Source organism: Ammospiza nelsoni, chromosome 8, assembly GCF_027579445.1.
Source record: "Ammospiza nelsoni isolate bAmmNel1 chromosome 8, bAmmNel1.pri, whole genome shotgun sequence".
Classification (NCBI taxonomy): domain Eukaryota; kingdom Metazoa; phylum Chordata; class Aves; order Passeriformes; family Passerellidae; genus Ammospiza; species Ammospiza nelsoni.
The window spans coordinates 16,138,694-16,157,181 of NC_080640.1; the positions used below are offsets into that span (position 1 = coordinate 16,138,694).

An 18,488-nucleotide genomic window follows, 5' to 3' on the forward strand; every position below is an offset into this window, starting at 1 on the left:
TTTCTCAAGCAATATACAGGCTTTATTTGTAAATTCAGGATTACACGTGAAAGAAGGATTAATGTTCAGTCAATGGGAAGGAGGTCAGAAGCCACAGATCACATGAAAGTCACGTACATCTCCAGCAGAAAGCTGCATGTTATTTTTTACACCAAAATTTTCACCAACCAAACATATTTTTATAGGTGGAATTGTAAGACATATCACATTACAACTAAAATTTAAAAGAAAGTCACAATAAACCAAACTTTTTAAAGGAGTAGGAGAGATAGAATACATATTTGACAAAATGTGATGTTCTCCAATAGCATTTGAAAATATTTACAGAGATTAATACCCAAATATTAAAATCTAAATAGCCAATAAATTTAAGGCTATTAATTCCTGTTTAATAAATTAAAAATATAAATAAAGTGTATGGCTTTAAACTACTCACACAATCTTACAAAAGGCTCCTTTACAAAAATCTGGTAATAACTGAAGTTTGAGATCAAATAAAAAGCAGTGAACTTCCTTGTTGTAATGTTAATAAGCTATATTCTTGTTTGTATAAGTTTGGGTGCCATATATATTTTGCACTGAACTGAAAAATTATTTCTCTTGTTTCAAGAGTATGCAGCCTACTACAAGAAATAAAGTTTTTAGATTTAAATCCTTCTACAAAGAAAATCCACCCAAATGGTCCATATGAGTGACTGTAGAAAAGGTATGCTGGCAGATAGGGGCCTCTGGAAAATTATGACTGGATTTCCAGACTTCCATCTTGACAACTCATGAAGAAAATCAGCCAACATCAAATGCAAGTTTTAGAGAAATAAATCTTGAAAATACTCATGAAACTCCTCTTCCCTGTAACAACAACAAAATATAAACATCAGAAAGTTCTGCTATGGATTTGTACCTAGGAGATAATCTTTGAATAAAAAAGTTTTAGCAAACTTCTGATTAGAATTATGAAAAGTATAGATAATTTTGACTTACTCACTACATTCCAATACCCTTCACATTTCCCTGTGTGAGCTGACCCTTAGGACCTGCCACTAAGATAATAATGCTATAGAGGGGGTAAGGCAGCAGTGCTATGGCCATGGCTTAACAAAGGTTTTCCTCAAGAGTTGTGTATGTCCCCTCTTTAAATACACATTTTTAGGTTCATTGCATGGAAAGAGATTTGACATAACCTTTTATGTGTGAATATTCATTGCAACACTGGACAATTCTGTCTTGCAATTCTGAATGGACCCTGTACACTTCAGTAGCTGCAAGCTCAATCAAACTAACCGTGATTTTTCATCTGCTTCTCGTAGAGGACCTTTCAAAGAGTCAGCTTCTGAAGGACCATCTTCAGCACTGCTGTCATCTGAATCTGTTAAAAAATTTAAAATGTTTACAAAATAAAATTTAAAATAATATTTTTTAAAATTAGATGGTATATTGCTAGAAGCAATGTTTAATTGCAACCATGAGAATAAACAGAACACTTTGCATAAAGTGAAAATGAAAATGTTTTGCAATGCTAATTAGTGTAATCAAAAAGATTCTTAGGTATCACAAAGCAATGTTTTGGTCAAACATAACAACAGCCATGTCAAAAAAATTATCTTGACAACAGCAACATAGCATTTTTTTTCCTAAAACTAAATAATTACAAACCCAGATATACAATATAGTTTCAATTTATGATACTAGATTAATCAATTACCTTACTTAAACAATAGTTCTTATCAATTGTGACTTATCAGTAAATGAAATTATAAAAAACCACGGATTATTGCATAACTTTCATATTAGTGTACAGGAATTTCACATAAGAAACTCCACCCCCCCCCCCCCCCCCCCCCCCCGAATCTTCCAATAAGTTTCCTGACAAAACAAATTTGGGCATGGCCCAAATCATAAGAAAAGTGCTTCAGGTCTTCCTGTATCTAACTGGGAAAGCCTAGGGGGTGAGGACATTCTTAAAAATGTATAGCAGAGCAGTGAAAACACTCAATCACTTCTAGACAGTCTGCAGCAAGGACTGGCATGACCAGGAGATGGGACCTATTTCACAAAAAAAGGAACTGGAGACTGGACTCACTGAGATACAAGCAGTGGCTAAATGCATCCACCTGCAATAAGTAGGTCTCTGAGGTACTACAGGTGGTAGTTGGAAAAGACATTAATTAAAGCCTAGGATTTATTTTAATTTTTTTTTTTTTTTGAGAAGAGTACATATCAGTTTAACTCCCTGAAGGAAAATGTAGCTATTATATCAGAAAAACACTATCCTTACACAGTACAGACTACACAACATGAAATTATTAACAAAGTACCTATTTTTGCACCCTCTGCTCTTTTTTGCAACAACCTGACTTCTCATTTTTCTGATTATTTTCATTCTTATAAACTTTGTGTCAGCCGTGCCCGAGGAGCTGGCGGTGCACAGGGGAAGTGTCTGACCCCGGCTGTGCCTCCCGTCTCTCGGGTAGAGCCTGCCCGCTGAGCAGGGCACGGTGTTGCTTCCAGCTCCTGTTTTTTTCCGTCCCCTGCTTGTGATTCTTCGGTGTTCTGTGCTGTCTTTGACTCTCGGTATGAGCAGCCTGTAATCTTTCATGTCCCTCTCTGTTAAATATAAGAAACTTATCTTTTTTCTGCATCTAGGAAATTTTACCTAAGAAATTTACCTTTTTGACTACCTTTGTTGCAGTCAAGAAAGTTACATATCTTTCTGTGTAACTAAAAGTATTTATACATAACAATATGTCTCCATCTATTCATCTGTTGCAAAACTCAGGTTCAATTAACCTGAGTATTTTAACAACTGAAGTTTTAAAGTTTAAATTTACCTTTACCAGTCTTTTTTTTGGACTTCTTTTTTGCTGAACGAGACAATTTTCTCTTCTTATTTTTTGGCTCCTTAGAGTTCTGTGCAGCTGTGCCTCTTTTCTTGCATGCTTTGACTTCTTTCCTCCTTTAAAAAAGATGAATGTACACCTCCGTTATATGTACTTCTTATGCAACAGTAAATCTGAAATATTTAATTCAGTCAAATATGTGTCATATTTTCAGACACCTATCAGTAGTTAAACAGAAAAAAATTGATTCAGTTAAAAAAAAAAGTGCTATATAGAAATAGAGGAAAAATAATTACTGGGCTGAAATTAAGCAAATGAAACTTCTGTGGTGGTAGGGATGGAATTCTTCCAGCCTGGGGGTTTTGTGCTGTCATTAGCAGAACATCTTAACTCTCAACAGTGACAAGTCAGTGGCTTTATAAGAACTCCAGAATATTCATGCTATTTCAGGATAAATGAAGTTCCTAATCATCTCACTGATGTTTTGTCCCTGTGTGCTGCTCATCATAATTGTAACTTATCAATAATTCAGTCCCCATTATTTTCAAAATATTTCATTACCGATGATGGAAGTTTAGCTTGTGGGAACATTCTGGACATAGTCCTGAAAAAGAGAAAATGAGAACACTGCAGCCAAGAATCTGATAACCTGAAGCATAATTAACAAAAATACAAAACTAGTTAGAGCTAGATCCTTCAACATCAGCAGCTTTTCCTTCAAAGCACTAGTTACAATGTAATTGCACTCAGGATTGAAAAAATACATGATGAAAGTCTCCAATACCAACTCAGATTTTACTAAATGCGAAGGACAATCACAAGTTTAGCACTGGCAGCTCTTCATTAAAGAACTATCAGTGCTTCTCATGTACAGACATCCCATTTATGGATCCTTGTGCACAGATCCAATTCTTCTGCAATCACACTGAAGACGTGTAAATCTCTTACAGCTTTGTCAGAGACCAAGTGCTCCCATGTGGAATGTCTTGTGCACAAAAGGAAAAAGCCCCACTACTCACTCATTTTACATGAAGTAACTGTATAAACTGTACTAAGTTTAATTATCTGATAAACAGATCATCATGTACACAATTCTGAATGAGAAAATCACAGTCGAGACGTACGGATGGAAAATTGTTTAAAAATAGAACTTTGAGAATTCTTTTTTAGAAGAAAACTCAAATATTTAAAATAAAATCAGTAAAGTCAAAGATGTGCAAAGAAGTTGTCTGGTCCAAAGCCCTAAGGACTTCCAAGCCAAGTAACTGAATGAGCAATGACAATGTTGAAATTCTCCTTGCAATGCAGTATTGTCCATTAATCTAGAAATGCTTCTATGTGAAACAGCTTATAGCCAATTATTCAAATTTTATGACATGCTACTTATACAGAATAAAGTTCTTAATCTGTAACAACTTTGTCATATATAATGATAACAGCTGCTCTCTCTAAATCAAGAGCACCATACTACTACCTGTGATTAATTCAACAAAATGATCTCCTATTCTGCCTTTGTCATGAACTCATATTATTATCACTGGGTCTCACTCAATAACATTCAAAGTACAAGATACTTGTCTTCTTTTAAGTGTACATATCCTAGAAGGGCTGACTTACTCAATTTTACAAGTGCATTCCTCTTTTCACCATGTTCAACGTAACCAAAATTCACCTCCCAGCTCTTCAGGCCTTCATTCTCCTCACAGTGTTTATTTCCACAGGAAAACTGACCTGTAAAGAGTAAAAAAACCAGCAAACTGTGGTTCAATGATTAACATTAATAATATGGGGTTGTTATTTCCAGTTCTGCTCTGGTTTTGGTTTTCATTTTCCATTTCTTTCAAATAAAAAAACCCCACAAATCTAAAAATAACATGTAGATTAAGGAAATAATAACAGGGAACAACAAAGCAATCATACTTGTCCAATATTGCCTATTTGCAAAGGAGAAAACATATCTGTGTTTTGAAATGTATGGATGAGAGTGTACATTATGAAATAATAAGCCTAATATGAACTCTGAAAAAATGAACATCACCAGGTTACATCCTATACCCCAAATGATTACTTAGTTAGCAGATGATGATGGATCAGAAGTTGTGATTCAGACATGCATCTTTAATGACATCAAATTATTCAAAGCATCACGTTTGTACAGTACGAAGATGCCCACATGCTTTTTATGTAACTAGTGTACCTGACATACAGGACATACAATTTGTATTCTAGTGAATATCCATAAATACCTTTCCTTTAAGAAAAGGAAATTCAACTTCATTAGAAATGCTATGTCAGCTTTAAAAGCTTCCTTTGGTTCATTATTTGAAAGCAACACTGATTTTAAAACAGATCTGTACATAATCAATTTTGTTTGCACCACTGAAGTCCCAATATTGGAGTAATAAAGATACATGCATTCCCTTTGCAGAGACTGATTTGTATGCAGAGCAGCAGAAAGGATGTGCATTAATAGGCTCACAAGCAGGACTGTTGGTGAACGATTAACCTCAGAAAATTCTGCTTAAGCAGCTAACTGATGGATTGGCAGTGTCCTCAGATACTTCAGTTCTGTAATGAAACACCACTTGCAATGCAAACATTTGAAGTAAAGAAACAAACCAGAACTCTCACTAAAAAAGCAAGTTTCAAATTAATATACATTAAGTATGTTTAACCCCACGTAAGGTATGGCTATCATACCCTATGTCATAGCAATCTCCAATATGATCTCCTTTCAAAACTTATGGCAAAGACGAAAGATGCCAAAGAAACAATTTGGCCTTTTCAATTAGTAATACATCACGTCTTCTTTCACTTATCCTAGCCCTTCTTTTTTGTAACCATGCAAAGATAGGCACCAAATGCAAAGCAACCAAATGGGAGTACTCCATTGCTGCATGCCCTTGTTACCACCTCCAAACCTTGGTAAAAGTGCACCAGCAGTGGCTCTCATCACTACTGTACATCACCACTGACCCATCTACAGCAGTACATACAATAGGTACATACAAGGCTAATGCTAACGCTAATTATCAGTAAGTAGGTGTAGATGTGTTATTATATTTAATTAAGCAATTTCTATGGCTGATGTATATTGTAAAATAGCATAAATGACCCACGGGTGTTTTTTAAAAGGATTTTTTGGAACCACACTTAGCACGTCCGACACCCGCGAGCGGGTTGGCTTCTCGCGCCCCCCTGTGGTGAAAGGGAGGATTTACCCACTCCTGCTCCCATTGCTCGTTTTTCATTAGGATCCCATTAAAAAGCTTGGAATATATAATTCTGCACTTTCCCCCACATTTTAAAATATGAAGTACCACATATTAAACATATAAAGCTATAATTTTTCCCCCACGAAGACATAAAAATAATTTACTTCTCATTTAATCTTAATTATCTTGGTAAGGTATTCAATACAGCATGTAATTTTATCAAATGTAACTATCCATTAATATAATGTGTAGTGCTAAATGCAACATATGACTACAACTACCTTTAGAGGCTTTAACATTTACAGTTCAAAAATACAGTTCATGAATGCATTTCTAACTGTTTGAAATATATTACAATACAGGTGTTTGCAGAATACAGCTGTTTAAACAACTGTAACTGAGTGAAACTCATCAGCAACTCCATGCAATATTCTGGCATGTGCATCCATGACTTCAGAAACCCACAAGTGTATGAGAATCCACCCCAGGAACAGCAATGCTTGACCCACCTCACTTGCTTGCTTGCTCAGCATGTTGAAAAAGCCCAAGCACCTCTGCCATGGAACAAGGACCACTGTGCAAAGTCCCAGCAACACACTGGTAAGACTTCTCACCCAGAATTAAGGTGCTGATTTAGAGGCAGGATTGGGAGACATGATAATCATTCCCACCAAAGCTTTCAAAATCAGTTTAGTCTAAAACAGGTCTCACACAAGAAACTTTTTAATTAAAGTTTTGCAGAACAGCACTGGAGAAACTGTTAATCAATAAATTATATCCTGAAGAAAACTACTGAGAGATTTCAATTACAGGTATCAAAAGCTGCTAATGAGGTAGAAGAACTGCTAGAGAAAAGCAGGTAAAAAGCCCACCCATGAAATTCTACATTATCAAACATATTAAGGTGGTGCTCATTACAGAAGTGACCTTGTGAAAATGAACTATATGCTCTTTTAATTGTAATATGTGCAGATCAGTGTGCAATCTAAACCTATGTAGCATAAAACAGGAAAGCTGAAAGACATGTCAATTTATTGTACATTATTATCTGATAAACTTACAGGTATCATCAAATATTATCTAACAAAATTATGTCCAAAAGCAGCAAGAGGAGCATCAAGAAGAAATCTAACATAAAATGAAAGACAGCATTACCTTTTCCTGAAATTACTTCTTTTTCATGTCGCCATCGAAATCCAAACTGTTAAGATAAGAACCAAAATTGAGTTGTGAATAGTCAACATATTAAGCACTGTAAAGACTAATTTCAGTTGATTGGTGTCCTTCATGTGGCTCATCCTTTTAATTCTGGTCATGAAAATTTAATTTTTTCTCTTTTAATTAAAAATATCTCTCTGCCTCAGCTTGCCAGAATAGTATTTTTTAAATAAAAATAGTTTAAGTATTTGTATTTTTATTTTTACGGGAAGTCCTCCATGCTGAAAAACAATTACAAAAGCAAACATATTAACATTGCCAAGTACAAGACAAGTTGGCCTAGAAATCTGGAAATGAAAACAAAATAATAAAATGTATTTTATTTAATGACCAGGTGTCAAACAGATTTCATTTCTTAGCAAATAGGACACACTTCCAATCTGCTAAGCTACAAAACAAAGTAGAGAGACAGCAAATAAGAAATTCTCTAGGAAAGTAAGACAACAAAGGGAACATTTCCAGTCCAGTGCATATCAAAGTAAAACTTAAATGCAGAGCACCCTCCTGTGCTGCACTGCAAAGCTGACAATAGAACTGAACTATCTGACAATACAGATGGTCATTTATCAGCCTCAAAGTTTGCAGACAAGATGCACCGAAGGTTCAAAGACAACCTTGACCTAGAAAACTCTTACCTAGGGAAAGTGTCAGGAGTAACAGACCCAGCACAAGCAAGAGCTGTCAGAACACTCTTCCACTGTCTCTACAGAGCCTCACACCAGAGGTTCACCTTGGCATTTCTGATTAAATGCAAACACCAGTGAAGACCAAGCCAGACTGATCATCAGCAGGTGAAGCAGCCTGGGAGCAAGAAGGGTGAGTGGGTCTGCAGCTCTGGCTGTGAGAGCACCTGAGAATCTCTAGGGATGAGAGCAGGGGAGTCCTAGCAGTGTGTGTGTGTGTGTGTGTGTGTGTGTGTGTGTGTGCAAATGAGTACCAGCAACTGGAACATGCCTGTGGCCTCAGGGGCTCATCTGATTTCTTCTGAGCTTCTGTTTTTGAGTAGGTGGTCCTGCTTATTTTTCAGATTCTCAAAGGAGATGCTCCCATGAAACCTTTATCCAGTCCTTTGTAAAACAGTGGTTGACTTCAGAAGAAAAGCTCCTAAAGAGATCTGAGCTACAATTTCTATGCAGAGATCTTTAGAAAACCAATCTAACTAGAAGATTTTGGCCAGAAGCAAACAATTACAGTTGTGAAAAGACAGATGAGCACATAAGTGCAAGTCTCAATCTGTGCAATATATGTACTTAAAACAACAGAGAAAACTGACCTCCAACTTTTGCTTTCACACCAAGTAGCATGATACAGAATCACAGAACCAAAGAACAGCTCAGGTTGGAAGGCACCTCAACAGACTACCAGCTTCAACCTTCCATGGGGAAGGGAGCCAGATGAGATTATCTATCACCCTGGGCAACTGCATCTGAAAAACCTCCAGCAATGGGGATCCCACTGTGCCACTGGGGAGGTTGTTCCAGCAACTGAATGTTCTCACTATAAAAGAATTTCTTATATTAAGATGAAGCATCACAACTATCATGCAAAAGGCCAACTAGCTGAGAAGCTTTTATCTACCCAGCACTTCTCATAGCACCAGCACTGCAAAGCAAAAGGCACAGGGGCTAAAGATATCCATCTTCCAGTTTCTGGAGATGCAGAAATAAAAATTAAGGCAGGAAAAATCTGAAAGCACAGACTGTATTCCATCAGTGCAAATGGGATGAGCAGCTTATTTAAGACTTCCAAGAAAAAAGCCTGCTTTGAAATCCTTCTGTACCAAACACGGGCATGGATAAATCAGTCACTGAGAAAAATCTCATACTTTCTTCTATTTTTTCTAAGAATTTCTAAGAAAGGACTATCACATGATCAGAATGTATTTGAGAAAAGAAAGCATATATATTTTACAAATTGCCTGACACAGCACTTATGCTGACATGGCAATTCCAAAAATAGAGGTAATGACTTAGGAGCATAAATGGGAACAGAGAGTGACCTCAAAGGATAGACACACTTGAAGTCTGACAGGGAAATACTGTTCACACAACACAAGAAAACACACACAGACACACACAGCAAAAAAAATCTGGGGCAGAACAGTTTCCCACAAAAGACAGCAAACATATGGAAACTTGGCACAGTAGTGAGAGAAACAAAATCTGTAATCATGCTCAAGGGAAATCAGCTGGGGGGATGGGGGATGGAATGGACATTGAGGGATAGGAAATACCTACAGGAAAATAAAATAAAATTTAATCAGAAAAGAAGGGAAGGCATCTTCAGCATTTTAGCTTTTGTTGATTTTAACTGCATTTTTGTATTTTACTGTCCCAATTGTCTTTAGATGACTGGTCAGCTTTTTTTCTTAACAGAGCTAAGCCCAGTCCTTGCAAATATTTACCAGTGAATGTAATTTTCAATACTATAAAATAGTTGAAAAGAACTATATAGACTGGGTTACTGTGTGCTAGAAACATCAAGACACATCTGAGTTCAGCACCAGTCTTTGGAAAAACACAATAGGAAATTCATGTATACTCTCTGACTAAGAAGTTAGTCAGCCAAAAACTTGGAAAAAACAAAGGCTGTTCCAGTTGAGAAGAAAACCTGGTGCTGGAATTGGGCTGCTCCTCTTGAGAAATTCTATTTATTTACAAGGCACATACAAATCCTGTTTCCACAAACAGAAAAGAACAACCAGCAAAAGATGCTGCTTTAGAATAGACTTTTCCAAAATTGTTTCTGCCAGCATTCAAGTAGAAAACTCTTTTTTAGACTTTTTTTTCAACAGTAACATTCCATGGGGTTTTAGGCTTCATCTACTGCTCCTCTCCAAGCAACCTCTCCAGCCTTCTTTCTTTAACCCCTTTGCATTTTCTGCCTTTCACACACAATGTACCTCTTCATAAAACATCATCTGACAGAAATGTTCCTATTCCCACAGAAGCACATTTTTGAGGCAGTGACAATACTTGGATTCAAACTGCTGCTTGTAAGTAACTTGACAAATTCTCAGAGCTCCCTTTCTATGGAAGGAGTACTAACATTCTGGTTTTACAACATATCCACCATCATAAGGCAATTTTTAAAAAAGGTTATACTTCAAAATCCAAGATGATTTACACTAAGGAAAGATACCTTATTTTCTTTGTATCTGCTGAGATCTGCTATACAGTATTCTTTGAACAATTTGTCATAATACTTCTTTGCAAGCCTCTTCTCCCTGAAACAAAAAAGTAATATAGAAGACAACATAATTTACTTTACATTGTAATGATATTAGCAAGACAAAGATATGTGGTTTCATTGAAAGAACACAAGTTGTAGACCTAGAAATGCAACAGATACACAGTCATTAAACTAAGGAGTAATTTCCATAAAACTGGAAAAATAAATATAAAATAAATCCACAGTACATACTAAACTGTATTTTTTCAAACTCTGCTTTCTTCAGAGTTTTTGAACGGTTATTTGGATCTCAGAGAATCACTATTATTTATTAGTTCTTTCTGTCATCAATTCATGTTGGCATTTGAGCAATATTACAACATGAAAGACCTTCTAATGGTCTTTCATTTTCAAATGCATCAAAGAATGATCAAGTATGCACAGTAAGTCTTGATTAGTAAGGGAAACCACAAATTTAGTACAAGCAATCTAAAAATAACATATCCTATAATAGTTTCAGGTACCAATTCATGTCTGCTTCATCTTCTTCATTCCACAGGAATCTATGGTTTTCTCTAATAACATCAAGATCTGTCTTGTCATTTGCTCTGTAAAAGGACACACCTTTTTTTAGTACAATGTAACATTAAAATGAAAAGCCATCAAATAATAATTTGGTAAGCATCAATATTTTAGAGTTCTGATCTCTACCTCACAGCATAAAGGAATATATTTCTATGAAATAAAACTATCAAAAATGTATTCCCTGGCATACCTGTTTCCAAATAAAAAAACTCACAGTTGAAAAAGGCCACTGAAATTGTGGATGCCTTGATCCTGTCTGAAAACACTTTTATAATCTTTATTGAGGACAGTGATGTTAAAAGGCAGTAATGGATATCTCTAAAGAAGTTATTATTCTGGACAATGGATAGCAATTCTGCACATTCAGAAGTATTTCAGACTGTTATTTTGAAGATTCTGACAGATATTTCTCAATGTACCCTCCATTAATGATCACCTGTCATCCTTCCTTTTACATAACAAAACAAGAATAATTCAGCTCATGGTAAGTTCTTACCAAAAAATATGAAAACAAAAAGAAACAAGACAGTTTTGTGTTTGGGTATCTCCAATTACTGTAGTTACCATTTGTGACCAAAATAATTAGTAATTTGACACACAGCTACATCCATCTCTGCCCCCAAAGCTATGATATATATTCAACAGTTTTACAAAGCAGGGAGTTTTGAGGTCAGGAGGGAAAAGGTTGCCAACAGCTCTCACCCAGATCTTCGGAAATCCTCTATTTTGCCGCCATAGTATAAAATGTAGTCATGCACAAACTTCTTATGTCTTTCATACTGAATAAAGCAATTAAGGATTGTTTCAGAACTTATTTCCTTTTGCCACAGTTTTAAATAAAAAAACCCAACCAAAATCTTTTTATATAATTAAGAGAAAGACTTTTCTCCTCACAAACAGTTTAGTAATTTCCAAAAAACAAAAAAGAATGCAGTTAATTAGGAACTTTTACTTAATAACCTCTCATAGAAGCTAATTTCCAAATACAGGAATTCTAGGCAATTTCATCTTTAAAACCTCATTATTCATTTATAAAACCTTTATCAAAGATGCTCTGTATGCATATACACAGAAACTTGGTTCATTTTTTCAGCTGTGATTTAGACAACAGCCTCTTTGTACTGCAGTTTTAGTTTAAATCAGGTTTGTACTTTTCTATTATAAAAACAATCTGGCTACTAAAATGGAATAATTTGTTACATTTCTACCACCAACAAACAAATAAAAGTTGTATGCTTTAGTTTGGAAATGAAAATCACAGAAAAATATGTAATACTTCTTAGAACACTTTGGCCTCGGTGTGAGGCCAAAACAGAAACATAATTTGAAACACATTTTGTATCACAATTTGAGCAAAATGTGTAATTACTTATTCAGAAAATAAATGTCTTCACAAATAAAAACTTTATATATGGCTTCTTAAAAGATTTTCAATTCACTTTTATCTCAGCAGCAAAAAGAAGCTCCTCGGAGGAATGACTCAGTATCTGGTGCTGCACTATCACTGATTGTGGTAACTGAGAAATCCCAGTATTTTACCATAATGGATAACCTGTGCCCCATCTTCAAACCTGAAAAATGAAACAGAAGGATACAGCATCCATCGATATCAAGTGAAATCTTCTTTTTCTTGCTTCTTCCCTGTTAATAACAAACATGTTCCAATGAAAACTATCTTTCCATTAAGAGGAAAATGTCTCACAAAAGCAATATATAAAAGATACCTATCACATTCTTCAGCGGCAAATTGTCTGTGAACCACACTGCCTTGTTTTGGTTTTTGGAATGGCTTTATCAGAAGGGCATCTTCCTGTATTCTAAAGGTTGGAAATAGGAAGAAAAGTTAGTCAAGAACTTTTCATAAGCAATAAAATTTTCAAGTGCTAAACCTTGCACTATCTTGAGTAACAAAAATTGTTATACAGCTATTTTCTACAAGAATATAATGAAACTTCAGAACCAACATCAGCTTGGACTTTACCTCACTTGAAGAACAAAATCAGAAAGGCATTTGCTTCCAGCTGGCATTTAAAGGCAATTGCTTAAAACAGCAATTTGTAATACTTGTTTTTATTATCACCATAGAATCACAATGCTAAAACCTGGAAGATGCCTCAGTTTCACTCTGATATTTAAAGTCCTTTACAAATCTCAGTTGGACAGGAAAGTAGGAACAGGAAGGACAGTGCATTCACTGAGAGAGACTGACTGGCAGTAACCCTATTCCACCCTTTCATGCCAATGTCTCAACACCTCATTAAACAGCTCTGCCTCTTGTAGTGCAATCACAAGAATTACAAATTTGAAAGTCAATTGCCATGTAATGAACCATATTTGTCAGCAGACAGCTAAAATTATTTTTAGGGTTCAACAAAGTAATAAAAAGTTAAACATTTTAGCTAGTAAAAGGTATATTTAGTTAATTTCATTCATAAACTGAGATGAAGAAAAGATTTTTTCCCATAATTATCAGTGGGCAGAAAGCATGGTAATCAGAAACCTGAAGAAAACAAGCCAGGGAATTTGTTTCTAGCTGTGAAATATAGGACTCTAGAAACTTAAGGTATCATTTACTCAAAAGGATCTGTAAGCACAAAATTCCCTTAAGAAGGGTCTATAAAACAGCAATTTGGAGAGAATTTAAGACTACTATTTTCCTTAAAGTAAAAATAAATACAATGATAGAGCAAAAAAGGAACCCACGTAAGAGCCCTACAGGGAATCAGCAGTTGTGTGCCAGAACAAGGATAACAATGGTATTTTTGAAAGGCTTCTGATGGTTACTTAATATTCCACCTAGAAAGTGGAATGGTAGAATGTGCAATGGCACCTAAATAAAATGAAATCTGAACAAAACCAGTGATTATTTTAATGGAGAATGGCTGTATTTATCAAATAAATTAAATGGCACAATGCATGCTATGATTTCAAAGATTAAAACATGATTTTTTTTCCCCCAGAATGCAATCAGACACTACAAAATCCATTATTTCAATTCTCCTACAAAGGAAAAATATGCAAGAGTCCTAGGACAGTTTTCAGAAAGTCTTCTTAAATAAAGTCCAATAAAAGAGCAAGGGAGAGACAAGAAAAAGTAAGAAAAGTACATGCAAAGTGTAGGCCAAATATTCAGTATGATGCAGAAAGTGTCAAGGTGTTTTGCAGTTCAAAAGCAAAATAAATACATAAACAAATAAATCAGTCAGTTCAGACTACAAAATTCCAGGTCACTAACTGTGCAAATCACTGAAAGTATTGGCCAAGGTCATCTCAAATAAGAGATGTGCAGGTGCATTTCAAGGATTGATCACCAATTCCCAGGTCTCCTCAAAAATTAAATAATAAAGAAGTAGCATCAGTTCTTCACTTTGTATCTCTATGTGTTTTGTATCTACAAAGCCTGCTACCACTTGGCCTTTTTTGCCTTGCTCTCCTAGCAGTTCCATTTGTCCTGATGGATCACAGTGGTGTGAACAGTGCTGCCAAAACCCAGCAGTGGATACTAATGCTTGGAAAAACAAAACACTCTGCTCCAAGAACTGAGGGGCAAATACACACCAGATGGAGATGGCAGAACAGCTCTTAATCAGCTGCCCCTGGAGATGACAAGCTTTGGCAAGCTTGAGATGAGGAGATGCAGAAATCAAAGAGATTGATTTTTTCAAAAACCATTTCAACACCAGACCTTACATGCAACAGCGTCACCTTCTATGCACACTAAGAGGCCATTTGTACAAAATACATAATGCAAAGTGTTAATTCTGTACTACATTACCTTTTAGTCTTTTGCAGAGACTTCTCTCCACTCTCCTCATCACTAAAATCAGAATCATAGCCTCCATGGCCATGTGCCTGAAAATAATAGACCAGTCAATATATCTGCTAATGCAATATGGATATGGCATCATTACAAATCAGCACTGTCCATCATGGATAAATAAAAGACAGAGAGACAGAGAGCAAGCAAACTAGTGCAAATTCTCACATGTCTAAGCCAAACAAAATTCCACAGACAATGCAAAGCATATTCCAAATAATACAGGGCAAAGAAAGATCACTTTGTAAAATAGATCACTTTACAGATAATTTATATGCATATGTCCTCATATTTAATCTTCACACAGGTGCAGCAAACCAGAAGTATGATAAATACCTTGGGTTTTTATTTTCTAAACAACGTTCCTTATGTAAGACAACCATGAATATCTTCCCCAGGAGCTAGTCTTTCAGGGGGCTGGATGACAGCAAGTGATATGTCCACATTATAAATGAAGGAAAATGGGAATAAAAGTTTATTGGGCTGTCATGCAACATTTTAGATCATTAGATCTTACACTGGTAGCTGTAAATCTGAAAAAAAGACCCAACTCCAGATGATGATTTTGATGAGGTGGCTTCTCTTGACATAAATACCTCACAGAAATGCCATGCTGAGGAGTCAGAGGTACCCTCTACTGACACCAACAACTGCTTTGTATTGTGCACAATATGTAAAACACTGTCTTCTCAAACTGTCAGTGAAGGACTCATTTTAAGATTTTCAAAAATCCCTTGCTATTATTATTAATAAACAAATACTGTAATGTTCCTCCCACTCTTCTGGATGCTTCTGAAGAACACATAACTCTCCTACACATATATATTTCAAAAAAAGAAAATCAGAACTTTTTTTGAACTATTTCCTATTTCCCATGAGACATAAAAATCGTCCATTACCAAACAAAACAGAAACAAACCAAAAAAGCAAACAACCCCCCCAACAAAGCCCCAAACCAAATAAACAACTGCAGCAGATGTCTGCTGTAAACCATCCTCATGCACTTGCAAAAAAGCAGCAACAATGTAGTCTCATAGCCAGGTGGTTCTAGTAGTCAACTCGTCACTACTTTTGTTAATGAAGCTTATACGGTTTTTAGCAAATCTGAACACTCTATAAGTATGCAGCAAATATATTTGCTGCACACTTGGCCTCTAAATTTAAAAAATATCATGCTAATCTGGGAATATTTTAAATGGCATTAGTAATGCTTCCCAAATGAACATCAAGAGCTTCCTTCACACTCAACGCCTGGGAAGTCTCAGCCAACACCATGACCATGAAAGCCCCAGACAGATGAAGTACTGAAACAGGCGAGAAAGCTCAAATGAAAGGAGATTCTCACAAAGCAGTTGCCCTTGGATGATATAGCCCAGGAAAGGAACAGACATCCTCACTAACCAGCTCTCAAGTGATTCCAGGAATGATTCAAATAAAAGAAAAAGGGATGCAAGAAAAGTTACTCCAACAGAGTCATACTGTAGGGCTCTCAGAAGCTGGTGACTGCCTTTTGTGAAGCTGACTGTGAGTATAAGGGCAGGTCTGGCTAAGGACTAGGCTGCTTTTCCAACAGGAAAGCTCTTCACAGCTTCAGACATTCTTCTGAATCACTCCAATACCTCACAGATAAAAATTCTGTGAGTGAAAAAGAACACAACCCATGACTGATGATCACTCCTGACACTTGTGGATCACTTGTCTGTTGAGGCAACAGCGGGACAGGTGCTGCATTGATGCTGGGTTTGACAGCAGCAGCTCCAGCAGTGCTGGGTGACACTCACAGAGACTGGGACTGAATGGTTTCTAACCTCACACCTCAGGTCCAAGATGACCTGACTCTTGGTAAAACATGCCTACTTCATTTCAAGAACTCCATCAAAGAACCCCATCCATAAATGAACCTTGCCATTTTGGAAGGACAATGTAAACAGACAACTACAATCCCAGATAAGGAAAATATATTTAATATTTAACTGTAGAAATAGACAAGCAGATACCAAAGCTTTGTGCCTAACCTAGCAGATATAGACATGGACATGCACAATCAACAGAATTTAAAATAACTACTTTCACTATTTAGTAAACCCTTCAACACAAACTTTGCTTTGGCGGAATTTGTGAGACTCAGAATGCTTCTAGTTAATTACTAATACAAATACCAAGTGTTTTCTCAAAACACGAATCTGAAAACTGACTTAAATGGTGCAGTGTATTTTGCTGTTGCGCCAACTTTGATTTTTTTATTCCCAAACAATAAAACAAACTGAAACCACAAAAATAAAACAAGCACAAATATGCTTTGGAGTACATTTAGCTCACACTTAAGTAATCCAAACATCTTGGATTATTTAATGATGAAACAACTGGAGACAGAACAGAGTCCACTACACTCTTGGCTCCTAAAACCCACACAAAACACAACTGATGTCAAACTGAGATACCAACTCTCGACATCAATCCAGGACACTACAGACTGCCCAGCACTGCATCTACAGCAGGTATTTGCATCCAGAGAAGACACCTCCTTTAAGCCTCTCCAATGAGGTAAACACACACTTGTGAAATGTGTCCACTCTTGACCACAACATGTGACTGAACATGAAACAACAGTCAAGAAGAAGAAAGAAGGCAAAACAATCCTATAAAATATTCCCAACTCGTGGTTCCTGACCTCGGGCCCAGTCATGCCACTGTCCTCATAAGCCCATCCTCCCCTTTATCTGCCCAGCACACAGGTCTGTGGCGGTGTCTGCTTACAGCCAGATGTGACTTGGAACAGCCCTGAGCGCTTGTTTTGGTACAAACTATTTGGGGAGGGTATGAAGGAAGCACAGGATCTATAAGAGGACTTGAGGAGCCATCCTTGATGGATAAAAGATGCTGTGTGGAAGGTCAGAATGCTTCACTGCAACATGCTCTTCCCACCTTGATGTTGTCTATGAAGCTTTGCCACCCAACTTCGTGGAAAAACCTGAGAATAAACAACTTGATTCTTCCTTGTAAAACCTATTACAAGGCGTGCCTGCGTATACTATACAGAGAACGGCCCTAACAAAGAGAAAAAAGCACTCGCGAGATATTTCCCCTTTATTACAGCTATGAAAGAAAAAGTAGGAGTAAAAGGTAGCTAACAGCAGATCACGACATCAAGGATTAGAGTTTTGTGGAGCTCCACGGCCAGTCAGACGTCGCTTCTGAAGCAGTTCTTTCTTGCCGGCTATCCTGCAGCGGCCCAGCGCTGTCCCGGCCCGCCTGACCCTTCCTCCGCCGCCGCAGTGGGGCACAGGGACGGGCCCCGGCGGCCCTTCCTCCGCCCGCCCCGGCCCCGCCGCCATGGAGGCCGCGGCCTCCGCCGGGCCTGTCCCGCCCGCCTCTGCCGGGCCCCCTCCATCCCTCCCTCCCGGCCCCACTCACGGCCGCGGAAAGGCGCAGCTGCTCGGGCTCCATGGCCGCGGCGCTGCGAGGGACGCCTCCGCCGCCCGGCCCTGCTGCCGGCCCCGGCGCTGCTGCGCTCCCGGAAAGCAGGGTAGAGGCGGAGCAGGGCCGCACCGCGGGCTCCCTTCCTCCCTCCGTCCCTCCCTCCGTCGCGGGCGGGCGGCGCGGGGCAGCGGGGCGCGGGGGAGGGCGAGCCGGCACGGGAGGGGA

At 37.5% G+C, this 18,488-nt stretch overlaps 1 protein-coding gene across 1 annotated transcript; it reads right to left on the reverse strand.

Annotated features, from left to right (window-relative positions):
• LOC132076388 (protein FRA10AC1) lies at window positions 1-18,369 on the reverse strand. The gene is made up of 13 exons (XM_059477439.1): window positions 18,258-18,369; window positions 14,802-14,878; window positions 12,751-12,843; window positions 12,622-12,667; window positions 11,729-11,805; window positions 10,966-11,049; window positions 10,412-10,496; window positions 7,208-7,253; window positions 4,455-4,568; window positions 3,399-3,441; window positions 2,829-2,953; window positions 1,282-1,366; window positions 1-849 (listed from the first exon to the last, which is right to left on the reverse strand). The coding sequence occupies exons 1-13, from the start codon at window positions 18,288-18,290 to the stop codon at window positions 807-809; spliced, it is 951 nt and encodes a 316-aa protein (XP_059333422.1). The 5' UTR covers window positions 18,291-18,369; the 3' UTR covers window positions 1-806.
• Between the last annotated feature and the right edge of the window lie 119 nt (window positions 18,370-18,488).

What these genes read in the sequence shown, in the direction of transcription:
- LOC132076388 (XM_059477439.1), bottom strand. Translation starts at nt 18,290, where the DNA reads ATGGAGCCCGAGCAGCTGCGCCTTTCCGCGGCC. An exon ending in GATGAAGCAGACATGAATTG is followed by an intron (nt 10,497 to 10,965) that starts GTACCTGAAACT and finishes TTTTTGTTTCAG; the next exon opens with GGAGAAGAGGCTTGCAAAGA. An exon ending in AAGCTAAACTTCCATCATCG is followed by an intron (nt 2,954 to 3,398) that starts GTAATGAAATAT and finishes TCTTTTTTAAAG; the next exon opens with GAGGAAAGAAGTCAAAGCAT.